Source organism: Bactrocera latifrons, unplaced genomic scaffold (genome assembly GCF_001853355.1).
Source record: "Bactrocera latifrons isolate USDA-ARS-PBARC rearing strain unplaced genomic scaffold, ASM185335v1 scaffold_59, whole genome shotgun sequence".
In the NCBI taxonomy this organism is placed as follows: Eukaryota; Metazoa; Arthropoda; class Insecta; order Diptera; family Tephritidae; genus Bactrocera; species Bactrocera latifrons.
In genome coordinates, this window is record NW_017537256.1 from 651,017 (window position 1) to 668,568 (window position 17,552).

The 17,552-nt window shown below is 38.3% G+C and overlaps 4 protein-coding genes across 5 annotated transcripts; 2 read left to right on the forward strand and 2 right to left on the reverse strand.

Annotated features, from left to right (window-relative positions):
• Positions 1–241: 241 nt before the first annotated feature.
• Positions 242–10,079, reverse strand: LOC108974829 (protein chiffon). Of its 2 annotated transcripts, none has more exons than XM_018942911.1 (2): positions 9,996–10,079; positions 242–7,649 (listed from the first exon to the last, which is right to left on the reverse strand). In XM_018942911.1, the coding sequence occupies exon 2, from the start codon at positions 7,628–7,630 to the stop codon at positions 1,139–1,141; it is 6,492 nt and encodes a 2,163-aa protein (XP_018798456.1). In that variant the 5' UTR covers positions 7,631–7,649; positions 9,996–10,079; the 3' UTR covers positions 242–1,138. The 2 variants fall into 2 exon arrangements, with proteins under 2 accessions (XP_018798456.1, XP_018798457.1); XM_018942912.1 differs by lacking the exon at positions 9,996–10,079 and adding an exon at positions 9,197–9,236.
• A 1,125-nt stretch (positions 10,080–11,204) lies between these two features.
• LOC108974850 (endoplasmic reticulum lectin 1) lies at positions 11,205–13,431 on the forward strand. Its single transcript, XM_018942941.1, has 5 exons — positions 11,205–11,624; positions 11,679–11,793; positions 11,857–11,979; positions 12,032–12,729; positions 12,798–13,431. Exons 1-5 carry the CDS (start codon positions 11,478–11,480, stop codon positions 13,344–13,346), a joined length of 1,632 nt encoding a protein of 543 aa, XP_018798486.1. The 5' UTR covers positions 11,205–11,477; the 3' UTR covers positions 13,347–13,431.
• Positions 13,336–14,594, reverse strand: LOC108974851 (intraflagellar transport protein 43 homolog). The gene is made up of 5 exons (XM_018942942.1): positions 14,450–14,594; positions 14,142–14,377; positions 14,044–14,070; positions 13,823–13,954; positions 13,336–13,766 (listed from the first exon to the last, which is right to left on the reverse strand). The coding sequence occupies exons 1-5, from the start codon at positions 14,489–14,491 to the stop codon at positions 13,496–13,498; spliced, it is 708 nt and encodes a 235-aa protein (XP_018798487.1). The 5' UTR covers positions 14,492–14,594; the 3' UTR covers positions 13,336–13,495.
• Positions 14,595–14,901: 307 nt separating this feature from the next.
• Positions 14,902–17,552, forward strand: LOC108974817 (spermatogenesis-associated protein 5). The gene is made up of 3 exons (XM_018942878.1): positions 14,902–15,360; positions 15,414–15,950; positions 16,042–17,552. The coding sequence occupies exons 1-3, from the start codon at positions 14,955–14,957 to the stop codon at positions 17,550–17,552; spliced, it is 2,454 nt and encodes an 817-aa protein (XP_018798423.1). The 5' UTR covers positions 14,902–14,954.

Genomic DNA, 17,552 nt, shown 5'->3' on the forward strand with positions numbered 1-17,552 from the left:
TGTTGTTACTACTTTTTTATGTACATATGTAATATTGATTATGTGGAACTCGTATCACAGACAGTGGAACTATTATCTTTGAAGAAGATTGCTGAAATCGGTACACTATAGTATATAGCGGTCAAACTTCGATCAAAATCCAGTTTTTGTATGGAATACCTAAGCCTTTTTTTTGGTAATTTTAATACACGATTATAATTTTAAAGTAAAAAATAGACAATTTTTTAAATTGCAAATCGCATCAATTTTTTTATAATGATCTTTTTATTTGTTTTTGTATTATAATTAAGTTCATATCTTGGTAGTTGTTTTACAGAACATATGAAAATTATTTTAGTTTCGCGTGAATTCGCTGCAACACATACATACATACAAATGCATTTTGCATTTTACTTTCAATTTTGTTTAAACGTATACGATTACAATATGCTACTTAAACGCTAAACTTTACATTACATTTTATTGTGTAGAAAAAAAAATTAAAAAAGAATTAAAAAAAAATCAACAAAATTCTTTATTTTCGCGAGCATTTCTTTACGAAAAATTAAACATTGATATACTGTATTAGCTGAGGTTTTACAAAATTCTATTAGGATAACATTATTCACAAAATGAACACTAACTCTACTACACCATACTGTACATAGTGGAAATTGAGGCTAGTGCATGGGGCAGCGAATGTTTGTGGTACTTAGTATTAATTTTCGTTCTTTTAATTTTATTTTAATTACAAAAATTATATGCTTGTGTGTGTGTATGGTATACATAATGTACTTTAAGTCCGACAATTATTAAATTACATATATTTTCTTTATATACTCTACTGCTTACAGTTTTTGCAGTGTTGTTTTTTTTTTTTTTGTTTTTATTTTATTTTTGGGTTTCGTCTTAAAACATTGATTGCGTAACAATTTACAAGTACAAAATACAACTAGTTGTGTGATTGAATTCTTTCATTTTCTTATAATATTTTCATGGGTGAAAGTTGCTTGTAATGTAATGTGTATGTACACTGTTGCATGTTGTTGTTTAGGGTGTTCGAAGTTGTTGCTCCACGATTGCTGCCTGCTGCTCGCCAGTGCAGTTACGTGTTATGAGCGACTATAGTTTCAGCCACATTAGTTGAACTTTTATTATCCTATCTGCGATATCGATAGCGACGGAATGGTGCCCGCAAGCGTCTACATGTCACCCGTACCTCTTTTTTAAGAAACTGTGATATTGCCAAGGATTTTACCGCAGCAGTTGCAGCTTCTGCGGCGCAGCTACTTGCTGTAGTATTATTTGGCGCATATTTCGACAAATCGAATTTACGCTTTGGCGTCTGATGACCAACACATTGATCCTGATGATGCGTATGATGATGATTATGATGATGCAGATGTTCATCGTCACATTTATGTTGCGAGTTGCTCATATCCAAATCGGTATCTAGTCCATCTGAAGATACTGTAAAGATGTCTGAATTATCGCCGGCTTTTTCGCTGGGACTAATACAGCTGCCCAGGCTGCCGTTGAGCAACTGAGGTGTACGCCTCGCACTTCCAAGTAGCATTTGCGTCGAGGGCGTAGAAGTGGCACCGCTGTTATTATTGGTGATACAACTAATTGTTGTTAACGAGTTTATGGGCACGAGTTTATCTTCGAGCGGACTAGCATTCGTATGCCGTTGTATGCGTTTACGCAAGGACACGAAATTACTATCATCTTCATCTTCGCCTGCTGTTCCGACTGCTTCTGTATACAGTTCAGCATCTTCTATGTCTTCTTCGTCAGCTTCGGCCGCATCATCAGCGTCGGGCTCGGTTTGTACTCCTTCCTCATCGATTGAATCCATCATAGTTTCGCCATCGTCTTCCAACTCATCTCCATCATCTTCTTCTTCCTCCTCCCCCTCCTCCTCCTCTGGTATACTCTCGCCAGCCTCTAGTTCCGTATCATCGTCCGCTCCTGCTTCTTCTTCATCTTCTGCGACATCATTTTGCGTTTTTTGGTTGACTTCGCCCTCACTTTGTGGTGGCGTAATAACACCGTTTCGCCGCCGCCGTTGTATACCTTTACACATAAGAGCCATATCGTTTTCTTCAGCTTCATCGCTGCCCTTACCCTCTGTCAAACCCACTTCTTCTTTAATCCCATTTCCAGCAAACTCACCTATATCTCGCAGGAAACGTATTTTTTGTGCTAACTTTTGTTGTTGGCGCGCGGAAGTCTTCTTTTTTTGTACTTTTGGCCACCCGGTACGGTTGGATTTGAGACTTTTCCGTTTGCGAAAATAGTTCTGCATTGATAGCGAGTTGTATAAACTAAGGCCCGCGCTTCTACGTTTGCCGCCAACATTTATCATTTGTTCCTCATCTGACCGACTGCCACCCATTGCATTCGTAAACAAGTCATACAGATCGAAGTCACTAGAAAAGCAATCGGTGGGTGGCGGGGTATTTGACGCCAAGGTAGCGGAAGATATCGTTGCGTTTGTATTACGTTTGACATTCGTATTAGTTGAGCTGATTCCACCAAGTGTCTTACTCGTAGATGCAGTAGCCGATGCAGGAGTTGCGCTATTCTTTCTCGAGGATGTGCTTATCGTTGCAAGCGACATCGCTTCTCCACCTTCACAGTTGTCCAACGCTAAGTCTTCCTCTAAATCGTATTCGCTGCCATGGAATTGCAGGTATTTATCAATCTGCCACTCTAGTTTATGAATATTTGTATGTTTCGTCGCACTTTCGAGGGCTTTTAATGCAGCCGAATCCACCTCGAATTCTAATACACCCTTTTTGGAACCTGTCTTACGAATGGATGGCAGAGCAGAACCCTGTCCAAGTAGACCACTGTAGCAATTATGTCGCCTGGCCGCAAAACCACGTCTGCGTCGTTTGCCTGTCGTTGCTGCTACTGCGACCATCGAACTGGGTGTTTGACTCATTCGATTAGTGGTGCGATCAGTGGAGTGCAGGAATTTTTGTACACCATTATAAGCCCGTGATGGTCTACTCAGTGGTGACTTTACTATCTGTCGGCCGCCACGAGTGCTTTTCCGTGATTGATTAAGCGCTATTGGAGGCGAGTGATCGTATTTATTTTGACCACGTCGCATGCGTTTTACATTTTCCGATATTTCAGTGGTGAAACGCAACTCTTCGACGGGAGTAGCCGCAGCAGAGCGTGTATGGCGTGGAGAACGTAAAACTGGTAAATCGCTAACAGTTGGTGATGGTTTCGCATTACATACTGAATCTGTGTATACTGATGCAGTCGTTACGTTCTGCGCTTTAGTTTTTATTGTTGAAGCTATAGCTAAAGCGAGCTCTGATCCAGGTGTGGTAACGCTTGCTGCTTTTGTAACTGAAACTGGTGTGGGAGTAGTGGACGGCTCGTCGGTCTCTGAATTCGGTTTACTCTGTGAATCTTGCCGTTGCTTTATAATGCAACTCACTAATGCAAGCGTTGAAGCGTGCTCGCGCGGAGATTTTCGAGGCGGCAATTCTAGGTTCAGAAAGGCGGTCGCAGCTTTATTCAGATGCTTATTGAGGTATCTATTTTTGCTGGTTTTGGTAGTGGCGGTACTGCTGGCACAACTCGTACTACTCGTTGTGCTGTGTGTGGAGCCAGCTCGTTGTCGATCGCGCGCTCGCTCTGGACCTGATATACTAGTAGCTTTGGTATCACATTGCGATTCGTTGGAGATATTCTCCTGAAGTGCAGAAACCTGTAGGGATTGTCGTTTCTGTAGTTCCTGTTGCTCCTGGCGATAACGTTGTAGAATTTGTAATTTTTTATGCTTATGCTTGTACTGTGTTGTAGAAGACTCGGGTGGTACATTATTGGCATTGGCAATGTGACATATGTTGTTTGTATTGGCGATGTCATTTGAATTGCAACTGCTCGAGTCTCTTGATTTGGTGGCACCCGCTTCCGAATCTTCCAATGGTTCCGATTTTACTTTGCACATATTGCCCGCATTTGAGAATATTTTACTCTCTTCATTTGTCGGTAATTGTACGTTTTTCTGACTTTCGCAGAGTTTACAGCATATGGCAGAGTCCAACGTGCGTGCGAATGGTATTGGGCCAAGTTCATAAGGTAGCTTACGATAGTTCGTTGAACCATAATATTCGAAAAAGCGTTCGGCACAATTATCTTGACGTGAGAAAACTCGGTACCAGAGATCAGTTGTAGGTATGCGCTCAAAGGAGTATCGCATTTGATTTAGGCGTGCGCTGGTCTTATAATCGAAACACGATTCAATGGACTTTTTTTTCGATGGTGATGGCGTTGGTAATACCGTCTCATCAGCTGATTTTTTATTACTTTTGCCAGATGCGGTTGTACTCTGTGCTTTGGTCTTAAATGGCTCCTCACTACATTTTTTCCGCTTTCCCCCTCTCCCGACTTCACGTGTATTTTTCGTAATGGCGCAATCTTTCGTTTCAACTATTGAAACATCGCTTTTATATTTCTGCTCTTCTCTCTTCATTGCCCGTTGCCTTCTTGATGTAGGACCACTACACGCACTCTGCCAAATGTCAGACGAATTGTCAAAAGAAATGGATTTGTGCCTCCTGCTCTTATAATGTACATAGTCTTCATCGTTTTCATCATCATTATCAATATCGTCGTCATCATCATCATCTAAATCTTCATCAAAATATCCACCTCCAAATCCTTTGCAAATATCTGTGTGATTTTCTTCTTCATCTTCTTCATCCGTACAGCTACTAATGTTATCGGCCTCACTTTCATTTTCATCTTCCTTCTTAACATTTTCATCACCCCCCATCCGATCCTCCATATTCACAACTGACACATTTTGACTAGTCTTCATCGCCGTTGCTTCTACCAAGGACTTTGTCGTCGTTTCACTGGCATTCGACTTTTTGCGTCCGTTTTCGACCAACTCGTTGGCTGCCGCCATTTGTCGGTAGTTATGCTTTGCCGCTTCCACGGCGGCACGTAGTAAGCGGCTACTAGTAGTTGCTGCCGTTACTATAGCGGTGGCGGTACGGCTGCTTTTACGTGTTGCTTCTGGCAGTGTAATTGCCGCTAGAGCAGCTGCTGTGGCATTCGCTTTAGCAGCTGCCGCTGATATGGCAGATTTTGCTGTTTCAGTGACATTATTGCCTACTGTCGACATCACTGCCGACTTTGTAGGCACAGACTTACGTAATCCAAGCTTATTCTTCAGTTGTAATTCTGGCTGGATGGGGGCGGTTGGAAAGCGCTGCTTAGTAGACGTCGATGCTTGGCTTTTACGACGCTTTGCATTGGCGATTGCGCGTTTTCCCACCTCTTTACTTCCTACTGCAGACTTATCGGTATTATCTGTTGTTATGGCTAACTCTATTTCCATTGGCCTGTCGCTAGTGCTATCTAGACTTGTTGACGAAAAGCTAGCAGGCGCATTATCGGAAGTAGTTTGTCGATCGATATCGGTGGGCAGTTCACTCGATGTGCGCTGCTTAGGAAACATAAAACTCTCCGCTTCACCGTTTAGCCGGTTTAATTCAGCAGCACGGATTTTTTGAAATTTGACGATTAGTGAAGGTGATGCTGTTACTCCTTGATCTCCGCCAGAGAGCAGGTCGCCCCGTGTTTTGCGTATGGCTGTACCTACTGTTTCCGGTGTGCCGACTACTTTGTATAACGAAGAGGGAGGCAACATTGCGCGTATAGGTGGAGAAATCGCCGCCACCGATGTTTGTTTTCGTCGCGTTGTATTCGCTGCAGGCGAAACGCATTGAAGGGAGACGGGTTTTGTGGCACTAACGTTGGCAGCTGCGCCCGTTTCAATCCTTTGAAGCTCCAGCATGCTGGATGTGGCAAGACTGAGTGCCGTTGATTGTTTTAGTGGGCTAGTTTGTGACTTAACAGCTGTTGATGTAGCCTTAGGCGATTTTGTAGGGCGTATATTTTGAAATTTCTCTGAATAATGTTTACCTTTAGTACTGCGCTTCGATTTCTCGCGTAATGTTGGTGATGGTGTTTGGTGAAGACCACCTCGCGTATTATCTGTAACGTCCAACAATGGCATTATCATCAAAGGCTCCGATCCTTCTAATGGATCAGGTGCATTTACATCGCCTATTACCTCAATGTTTTCCACTTCCATTTCTTCCAAAATAACTTTTTTATCCTCGTTTAAAAATTTATTTACGTCCGCTGATGTGTGTATTAGCGAGTCCAATGCTATAAAATTCTGCGAGTTCTTGGCAAAGTATTCGTGATCTTTAGTCTTCAAATGTATGGTTAACGTATCATATTCGATTTTACAAATCTCACAGACACCACATTGCTTGTCACTGGATTCTTTCACTTGTCTACAGCCAGTCGCAATAGCGCCAGCCACGCCACCAGCTTGCGAATTTCGCGGACTACTCTTCACTGTGTTAGCAGACTCTGCAACGCCTCCGCCAGCCCCTTTTTTCAAAGATTGTACGGCCGCATGTAATGGTCTTTGGTGCTGTGAAGATCTTGAACGAGATTTGCGCGTCATGTTTCGTTCTTCGTTAGCTTTACCTTTTTCTTTTTCTTTTTCTTGCACGTCTATGTTTGGTGTGATTTTCTTTTTCGGTGATAGCCGAAAAGCGCCGTCCTCACGTGAAAGTTCGATTTTGGGCCACTCAGTACCTGATGATTTTCGAAATAGTTGATAATAAGGTCTATAATTGTGTTTGATCGCTTCGATTTTTATAAATCCACCTCCTTTGAGATCTATGGGGTCGGCAGTGTTACGACCTTTACTCAAAAGTTTGTGCTGATCGTGTCGAGAATTGACACCCAAATAATCCTTCAGTTCGTGCTGTACCTTCTTAAAGAAGTGGAGAGCGTATTCAGTTTGCCAAACAATGTAAGGGCTCTGTGTTGCAACAATTGACGATTGCTTAACAACGTCCTTAACGTTTAAGGGCGTTGGTGAATTTTGCGGTTCGTTAACACCGACACTGACAGCATTAACATTGATAGTGTTGGTGGTTGTACTAGTGCGACGTACTCTATTTAGAATCGCATTGGCGCGTGTTTGACGGGTATTGGCTTTTCTGGCAGATCCAGTTGGAGTACTATTACCGCCACAAGTATTACTTTTACCATCGTGTGTCTCGAAATTATATGGAGCTTGCGGTGTTGTTGGTGTACCTGGTGTTTGAGGAGTATCGGGACGACTGCTTAACGAATTATTATTGTTATTATTGCTGTTGTTTTTACCACCAACTGGAGGCAATATCGCTTTGTCAGTAATGAAATGTGTTACACTTGATGTAAGAAAGAATTCGAGCGAGCCTCCAAGTGTACGAATTTGTTCTTCAATGCGTTTAGTTAGCTGGTGGTCGCAAATGTCCAGATAGAACTTGAAATGGCACAAAGGTTTTTTACATTTAATTACTTTGACAGTAGCGCGACGTTGCGGCAAAGGCTGATTTTTGCCGGCACCGGCAACCACTGCTTCAGAACCTTCTGCTGCTGTTGATTTTGTAGATACACTAGTGGTCGATTGTAGTGGCTGCTGCTGTTGTTGCTGACGATACTGTTCTCGTCCTTGCGATTGCTGCTGTCGCTGCTCTTGCTGAACTTGGCTGTTGCTAATTTTTTCTTTGAATTTGCTTTTGTAAATTTCCGATTGTGATTGCATACCTTTAGGTGCAGATTAACTGTTGTCGTTCATACAGAATTGTTAGCATATATTTTTGTTGTTGTTCAGTGAATTTGTTATCGTTGTTGCAGCGGTACAGGTTAAGCAATTGAATGATTGGCGCACACACCAAGAAGTAGAAGAATAAAATAGATAAACAAAATTGTTTTCATTTCATATAAATAAATCTTTATCACAAAAGAAATTAACATAATAAGAATATATTTTTAATAGTTAGTTTTTATACCATTCTTATGAGTAAGCGATAAAATGCAAAAATGACCACTGAGTGCTTATTGAAGAAGACATTAACTAAATTTTATCTAAAAAAAATTTAAGTAAAGTGTGTATCCCTTAAACCAATAGTGAATAGTTAATTTGAAAAAGTGTTAAACATTTGTATGCATATATATAATATCTGTCTCTTATACACATCTAGATGTGTATAAGAGACAGCCCTTAAACCAATAGTGAATAGTTAATTTGAAAAAGTGTTAAACATTTGTATGCATATATATAATATATGTATATATATATATTATATAAAAGAATGTATTCTATATATTATGTATGTACTTATGAGTGTATATCCACATGTATGATTACACGAGCATAACATCAATATGCATGGATATACAAAAAGCTAAATAACACACCCGAATATCCTTTAATGTGGCCAGTGAAGCTTTAAGCGCGGGTATGAGACAATTTTACAAATATTTAATAAATGATTATGGAAGTACTCGACGCACGAAGCCATACATACAATTACATTCGGCGATGTAATAGTTTTAAACTCAACTTTTTTAGGTAAATACTAATTTAAAGGAAAGTTAGGCTGTGAAATTGTTGCTTATATACAATCAATGCCTTGTAATAAAATATGCTTGAAAAAACCTGTACAGACAGCAATTACATTTTCGATTTTGGAATAAAATCGAATTTTAAAATAAAGATTATACAATGCATATACACATTTTTGTTTCTAAAACTATCTGAGAGTGGCAAGACAGTGCTTTAAAACATTGCGTCAGGAGAGTTGACAAAATCGCTACCACAATATTCCATTGTACACAGGTAAAACTGTGGCGCGCACAGTAACAGCCGTTGCCAGAGCCGACCTTTTTGTTTTCTATTTTGATTCTGGTATAAATTACATGTGATTCAAAGAATGTATTCTTGCAGCTGTCGCTCGTCTCAATCTGGTCTCTTTTCTTTTGTTCTGTTTTGTTAACCAATCCACACAAAATACCGATAACTTCTAAGACTTTTATTTTAGAATAAACTTTAACTTTTAATAACTATATAAATAAAAAAGAATAACAAATTATTGTATATATATTATAAAATTAACAATTAGAAATAACCACTGCAAAACGATAACAACACACATATTTATAAACAAAACGATAAATTAAACAAACTGGAAAACACAGCATTGTCAAATCCAATTGTGAAGCGGAACAAAAAGCAACACAAAATTAATTGTTAGGGCCTCTCCGATTATTATTTGAAATATTAAATATATAATAAATAAATTCAATATGCTATTTTAACTAAAAATACCGGCGATTTAATCTAATAAGCAACGAGTAAATTCTACTTTGGTGGAGGTTGTTATAGTATCAAAACACTTTGTCTGCTTTGGTCGCCGCCATTGCCTTTCCAACACAAAGATCGGACCCATAACACATAACTAACACTATACTACAAATAATCGCTGCTACATTTTGTTGTATTTGCTTTTGCCGCCGCTTATGCCTTTACCAGCACTCCCGGCAAACAGTACTACTGCGTTCGACGTCTGGTCTGGTGCCTCAGCGTATGGCGCATAGTATTCATGTTTGTTTTATGTTTTTGATGTACTTATTTGCTGTATTTTCTATTCGCTGACTGTTATGCACAATTTCTTATGGCGAATACTTGTTTCGTTGTCGAATGATATACGCCTTTTAACTCGCAATTACATCAGCGTAAATTCTTATTTAATCTTGCAAAGTATGATATAAACTTAACAATTTAATTTGACCCTATATTATTGTAATAGTATGTGGGTTTCAATGCAAAAAATGGTTGAAACAGACAGTATGTAGGTACAGCGCCGAACAATAACAAATCAATATGTAGTAGGAATTTGCCAATAACACGTTTGAAATTTTTATTAAACGCGACGTACATTATAAAAACGAACATTGTAAATATTTTAAAGGCGATAATATACTGTGATATATAGGTTAAATTTTAATTGTGTATATGTATATATATGTTTACGTACATTAGATTATATGCTAGTAATGTGGTCACATATTTCGCAAGCATATATATACATTCGAGTATATGTAAGTGACTTATCAGTATTGTTTACCTTTCATGAATTCCTTGAGCTGTTCGGCAGATATGTTTCTGTAACCCAATTCATTTAAATAGTCCAAAATGGCGCGTGCATCCAATGGCAAATGAGACATTTTCCCAAAAGCGACAGCAATAAAAACATCGGAGACCCTCCACTGTGGCTGAAGTCGTCAACGTGTAAATAAAATTAGCTGGAATGGTATTATTTCACTTGGTCTGTAGCTTTTAACTTTTTGTTGTCTATAGTTATTGAATTTCGTTTTGTTTAACTGTTTCAATTTACTCTTCCCTCGTTTCTCTCTGTTTTATACTTTGTCATCACTTTCGCTATATTTTTACTGGTACACCTTCCTATATACATTTAGAAGGTTCCAACGTTAACACTTTTCATCTCGATTTTCAAGCGGCCATTATATAGCAATGTTCGCCAACTCGCGTTTCTACAATACCACAAAGCATTCAAAATTATTCAACGAATTCAATTCAGAATATTATTCTCACAAAAGCGCATCAACTCATACACAATTCGTGAAAGCTAACGACTATTAAAAAGCCAAAGCCAAACCCAAACGCTATGCTATGCTTTCCGATGTGCTTCTTCACTCGGTTATCAATATTAATGCAACTTAAACTATATCTTTCACTCAAGTTCACTAGCTTAACAGCACTTTCTTTTTTAGTCTAAAAGTTATATATTCCTCTGATTTTACAACATTTTTATTAATAAAATTGTAGACAGCGTTCGTTCGCCACTTCGCTATAACCAGTGCTGCCAGTTGTTTAGTCATATATTGACCGATGAGAAAAAGTAATTGCGTTTGCAAGTTATTAATGACACAGTTGCCAGCTGCAATTCACAAATTATTATTAATAACGACGAATCACACACGAAGCAATTTAAATTGATTTGAATTCAAATATATATGTGAAATTAACAAATTTGATATGTTTCTACTTTTAAATGGCAACGCTTAAAATATGACGCTCGGATATTCTTCTCCACTTTTCATTCGTTTTCTTTCGTTAAATTCGTTCGTATGCATTCGTTTTGTTCGTTGCTGCAGCTGCCAGAGAACGTAGAAATAAACGTTCTCTGCAGATGCAGGCGGATTGCTTCAATTTTGCATTCCATTTTGCTTCGTGGTGAATTTTAAAAGATGTTGCCAACGAGTGTAAAACTTTCAAATATTTAAGTTGGAATCAAATAGAAGAGTGATTAGCCATAATTTAGTCAGACTCGAGGTTTAAGTTAAAGAATATTTGTTATATTTTGTCAATTTAAGTGGGAGTTGGTGGTATTGTTAACATTTCTAATATATATGTAGGTTTGCGCAAACTTATAACGTGTTATCTATCGATATTACATTTGCTTTATATCGAATATGACAAGTGCAACTGTTATTCACAGCTGAGATTGCAATGAAAAGACACATCACTCAGTTTTTCGGAAATATTAGTGTAATTACATGACAAATTAATAAATATTTGATTTAAGATGATACTTTTTCAATATATAGTCCCTAAATGTATTCTACTAATTGTACTTTGTGCAAGCTGTTTAATGAGCCACGAGGCAAAGGATTTCGATGATTCTGTCCTGTATAAAATTGACTTTGATGTACCGGATTTAGAAAAAGACCCAGTAAGTGTAAATAACTTTGTTTGATATCGAGTACTTATATCACTGCTATCATAGGATTTAAAGAATCAACTGCAAACCTTTTACACTCATGATCACGAAAAGTATGACTGTGTTATCCCAGTTGTACAGGACAGCAAAGAGGAGCAAACTTCTGAGGAACCTGAACTGTGTAAGTAAACACAGTTTGAAAATGAAAAAATGCAAATTGTAAAGGAATAGATGTTCATTTTAGCACCATTAACATTACTGCAACCTTTGTTCTCAACCCAAAGTTGTTCATACAGAATTGAAGCTTATTGGTCTTATGAAATTTGCCATGGGCAACATGTGCGACAATCGCACGAAGAAAGAGAAGGTTGGTGAATCAATATTATAAACCCAAACATATGATTGTTTTTTTTTTACAGGAAAAAGCGTAAAATTACAGGAATATTATTTAGGCAAATGGTCGCCGGAGAAGACTGAAGAACTTACAAAAGTATGGGAAACTGATCGAAAGGCAGGCATTAAATATAAAACCACCAAAATTGAAAATACCAGATATCCATACTTTGAACTGGAAATGTCCGATGGAACTATGTGTGATATTATTGATTCACCACGTACGACACGTGTTCGCTACGTTTGCTATCCTCACGGCAAGAACGAGATATATTCATTTAAAGAAACATCTTCATGCAATTATGAAGCAATTATTCTTACATATATGCTTTGTATGAATCCTGCTTTCCATCCCGAAGAATTGAAAGAGGTTTCAATTAAATGTTTTAATGGGCTTACCGATGTACATAAACCACTAAGTATGTTACGCCAAGAGCTTAGTGAAATGCAATCAGCAGATGACGAACTACGCATATCGAATGATGCGAGCGCTGCTGCAATGGCTTTGGCACGTTCAGCCGCAGCAGCTGAACGTTTATCTTTCTTCAATAAAGTCGGACCGGATGTTGATAAGCTTGTTCATGAGTTAATGATTGGTGCTGGTGTTGATGTACCTACGCCGCCCGCAGCCGAGAATGAAGTTTTGCCAAATCTACCAAAAGCACCAATTACGGACTTAACACCTATAAAAGAATTCATATCGGGTAGTAATTGTTTGACTGGGGTGAATACAAAAATCTTCACTTATACATACTTATGTTTTATATAATATGCATAAAAATATGTTTTTAGGGTACTGGTTGGTGGAAATATGAATTTTGCTATGGTCGTCATGTACGTCAATTTCACAAGGATAAAAAATTGGAGTCGGAACTATTTTTGGGGTACTTTTCCGAAAGTTCACATCGTCAATGGTTGGCAAAAAATTTGGACAAAATGCCAAAACGTGGTGGTTATTCCACAGCTCTTTGGCATCACTATGATCGCGGAACACATTGCGATCGTACGGGTGCTCCGCGTGAGGTAGATGTTAAATTAATGTGTACTCCGATCAGTAGTAGTTCAAGTTCGGTTTCCATATATTTGTTGGAACCAAAGACATGCCAGTACATACTTGTAGTAGAGTCGCCAATTATCTGTGATCTGATGCAGTTAGCTGATGAATACGGCTTAGTGCAGGAAGACAATTTACAACAACTACTTCAAAAAAATACATTGTTAAATGAAGAAACTACAAAAGAGTCATCGACGACAACAGCCAAACCTGCCGGTGAAGCTGAAGCCATAGAGGTAAATAATGTCTTACCCGACGCAGTAATACCACAAGATGTACTTGCATGAAAACTAATATTTAATATGAAATAATATAATAAATATGTTACTACATTCTGATTCAGTGATATGTCAAACAATTTTCACCACAATAGCTTAATAATTAAAATTTTAATTTTTAAAATTATAAAAAATATCAAATTTTATACCAATTCAAATTAAGAGTACATTGGCGGTGGAATTTCATCTGGGCCAATTTCTTTTTTATGTCCACTTGCGAAACTTTGTTGATCGGAATGTATCTCTGCAATTACTTCTGTAAATAATTTATCCCATTCCCATACTTCGTCCGGTTCATCTAAGGTTTCGGGTAATTTCAAACAGCGTGTCAAAATCGTAAGATCAACATTTTCCAATGAAGCAAATGCGCTCTGATTCAATAAATCCGAATTGATTTCGCTCAAAGTGTTTAAACGTTGGGGGTTAGAACTGTAACGGAACCTTGTCAATTTATAATTTTTTATACTTTTTTCTTCTGTGCGTACATAGGTGGTTCAACAATTTCATTAAGTAAAATTTCATCTTTTAAATCGTCCATATCCGGAATAGTCGGTATTTCATCACGCGGCGGTGAGCCGACAGGAGACTTTGCGAGAGACACGCTTCGGAAGCGTTCACTTAAAACGAACGTATGAAAATATTAATTAAATCATTTTATAACTTAAATATGTAAATGTGTGTGCGTGCTAATTCTTTTCAAACTCACTCATCAAATGAGGCTCCCTTCTTGGATCTAAAATATGATTGTATAAGAGATAAGATAAATAAAAGTTTTTATTCGTCCCGATTTGTACTGTTATTTACTTTGAACTCTTCAGTAAGCCAACATCAGCCCAACCACCCGATATGCGTCGTGGCGGTGGTTTCTTTGAGCCATCGGTTTCGTCGCTGGTCGCAGTGGTCGAATTCTTTTGCAAATCCAATGTTATATCGATAGTTATTTCTTTTTCATTTTGATTGGGATTGGTTACGTTGATACTGGTTGTAGCTCCACCAACTGGATCACGGCTTTTGGAGCGCCGCCCTTTACGGGCAGTTTTCTATGCAGAATACACAATTAACCAGCAGTATTTAAGGATAATTATAAACACGGAAATTCTGGTTTACTCTACCTTTCTTATAGATAATTTTAATTCTTCTGCCCAATCCATCATTGAAATCGTTAAGTTTTGTTACCGTTAATTGCTAATTGATGAAAAATGTTTTTGTTTTGCTCATAAATTTTGTATTTGTTTGTTGCTTAGCAACAGTTGTTTGTTTACGATCGGCAAATGAAAATAATAAAATGAATGATTCATAAAAGATGAAAATTTGTACAGATGTAGTTACCGTATTTGTAAAGTGTGAGCGTAAATTAAAAATGAATTTCAGTTCTATTATATTTCTGATTAATAATTATGAGAAAGTCACTAGAAAAATGTGCAATTATTCTCTATAATACCATAATAATTATTTAACTGTGGAATCGAAGAACAATCGTAATTTAAATTACGCTTCTTGTTTTTTTTATCGCGTTTATAGAGCACGGCAACACTATAAATCACCTGTTTCACATCTTCTTGCACTTGCACGTGCCGGCTTACTAGTAAACAAATTTCTTCCAAATAGTTTTTTTTAATGCCTCCAAAAAGTTCAAATAAGAAAACAACTGCCAAAGCAGCAACATGGTATCATTGCGAAATTTGCGATGTACATATTACGTCAAAGGATCGCGAGACACACGAGAAGTACTGTCCCATTAAAGAGGATTCTATGGAGCCATTGGAGTATATTCATCAGAATAAATTATATACAGTTGGAGCAGAAAAGCGGTCTTTTAATGTTGAACAATTACAAGATGTGTCGATAAAATATGTAAACAACTTAGTTTTTATTTCGGAAGGTGCTATGAAACTTACTAATTTATACATAGGCCAAAGAGTACTAATAAGACCAGTAGACACAACAGTTTCTGTGGGACTGGTGAGATTAGTTTGGCCCATACCTGAAAGGTTTCTAACAACAATCTTTGTCAACGAAGGAGGTAAATGAAGTTTTTGGTTATAATGATTTTGTATTAATTAATTAATTTTACAGACTATAACGATTATTGGTCCCAGTTCAGAGAAAAAAATCTCAAAATAACTGCACTGCCAGAAGGTTGCGTATCAGTTGCAAAGTCTGTTGTTTTATGTTTAACACAAGTGTCCGGCGAAGCAACAGAACTGGTCGAAGCCCAAGTGAAGGAAGTGGAGCGCCTATTGAAGTTCGAATTAAAGAATTTGATATTTACTAAAGACAGTCGTATTTTCATGGACTTTTTTAACAAAAAGCTCATTTTGCAAGTGGTTTCGTGGAGAAGTTTTTTGGAAGACTCTTGTGCTAAAGATGTTGAGTTGCCTTTAACCGACAAATTTGAAAATTTAACCTTGAAGTCTGACGCAACACCAAAGTTCTTCGAAGTTACCTTAGGTACGAAAATTAATATAGAACGAACAAAATCTACAGAAATTAAAGAAAGCTCCTCGCAAATGAGTAGTATAAACAAAATGGATATCGGCGGATTGGGCAATCAAATTAAGATGGTTGAAGAAGTTATGGATATCGCTTTGGGACTAAAATATGTGCCTGCAGGTAAGAAATAAATCGTGCTAAATGTTCATTTTCATATAATATATACTGTATTTAAGAATTTCTGATAAGGAATTTAATGTATTTATTTTAGGTGTAAAAGTTTCACGTGCTTTACTCTTGCATGGTCCGACAGGTTGTGGTAAAAGTTTAATTTGCGAAGCTATGTGTTCAATTATACGGGATAACACTGCCAAATCAGACAGTGGGAATATTATGCGAATTAATACCAGTGAGCTGTTCAGTAAATTTCTTGGTGAAACCGAGAAAAATTTAAAGGCTAATTTCGATAAAGCCTTCGAAAACTATCCGCAACCAACACTTATAATTATCGAAGACGTGCATAATTTGTGCCCAAAATATGAAAACAATGAAATGACCAAACGTGTCGGCACCGCATTTCTAAACATACTAGACTTGCTGAACGGTGGGAAGGACGAGGCACAACGCACCTTTTTACTAGCTACCACTTCTCAAATCGAAACACTCAATCCGAATGCACGTCGCTGTGGTCGCTTGGATAGTGAAATTGAAATTGGTGTTCCAACGCCTAAACAGCGCTCTGCCATTATTCATTGCCTACTCCGCAAAATTGTACATACACTTTCCCTAGATGACGTCAACGCTGTGGCTCAAGTATTACATGGCTTCGTTGGCGCTGATATAGCCAATCTTATATATGCGGCAGCCTTGCGTGCAATGAAAGATGGTAATCGTGCTCTGGACGTAAATGATGTGCATGCGTCACTGACACATATCAAACCATCAGCGATGCGTGAAGTTCTTATAGAGAATCCGAATGTGCACTGGAGTGATATAGGAGGTCAGGCAGAGTTGAAATTAAAGCTGAAGCAAGCAATAGAATGGCCGTTGCTGCATCCTGAGAAATTTGAACGTTTGGGCTTAAAACCGCCACGTGGCATTTTGATGTTCGGTCCACCGGGTTGTTCCAAAACGATGATCGCTAAAGCACTGGCTACCGAAAGCCAATTGAATTTTCTTTCCATAAAAGGACCTGAACTTTTCTCTATGTGGGTAGGCGAATCCGAGCGCGCGGTACGTGAAGTTTTCCGAAAGGCACGTCAGGTGTCACCATCTATTGTATTCTTTGATGAAATAGATGCTATTGGTGGAGAGAGATCAGATGGCGGCTCCAGTTCGGGTACATCCGTTAAAGAACGCGTACTTACGCAATTACTCACGGAAATAGATGGTGTAGAAGCTTTGGAGAATGTCACCATCGTAGCAGCGACCAATCGTCCTGATATGATTGACAAAGCACTTTTGCGCCCAGGTCGCTTCGATCGCATTGTCTACGTAGGGCTACCTAATGCGGAAGCACGACAAGAAATCTTCCGCATTAAATTATTACCTATGCCGCTGGCGGATGATGTAGACATAAATTTGCTTGTCCAACGCACCGAAGGTTATTCCGGCGCCGAGATACAAGCTGTATGTCAAGAAGCAGCTTTGAAATGTTTGGAGGATAGTTTCGACGCTGAAAGTGTAAATTGGACGCATTTTGAGTTCGCCTTAAATGCGGTTCAACCACGTACAAGTCGGGAGCTCTTGGCTCTCTACGATGAGTACAATAAACAAAGCTGA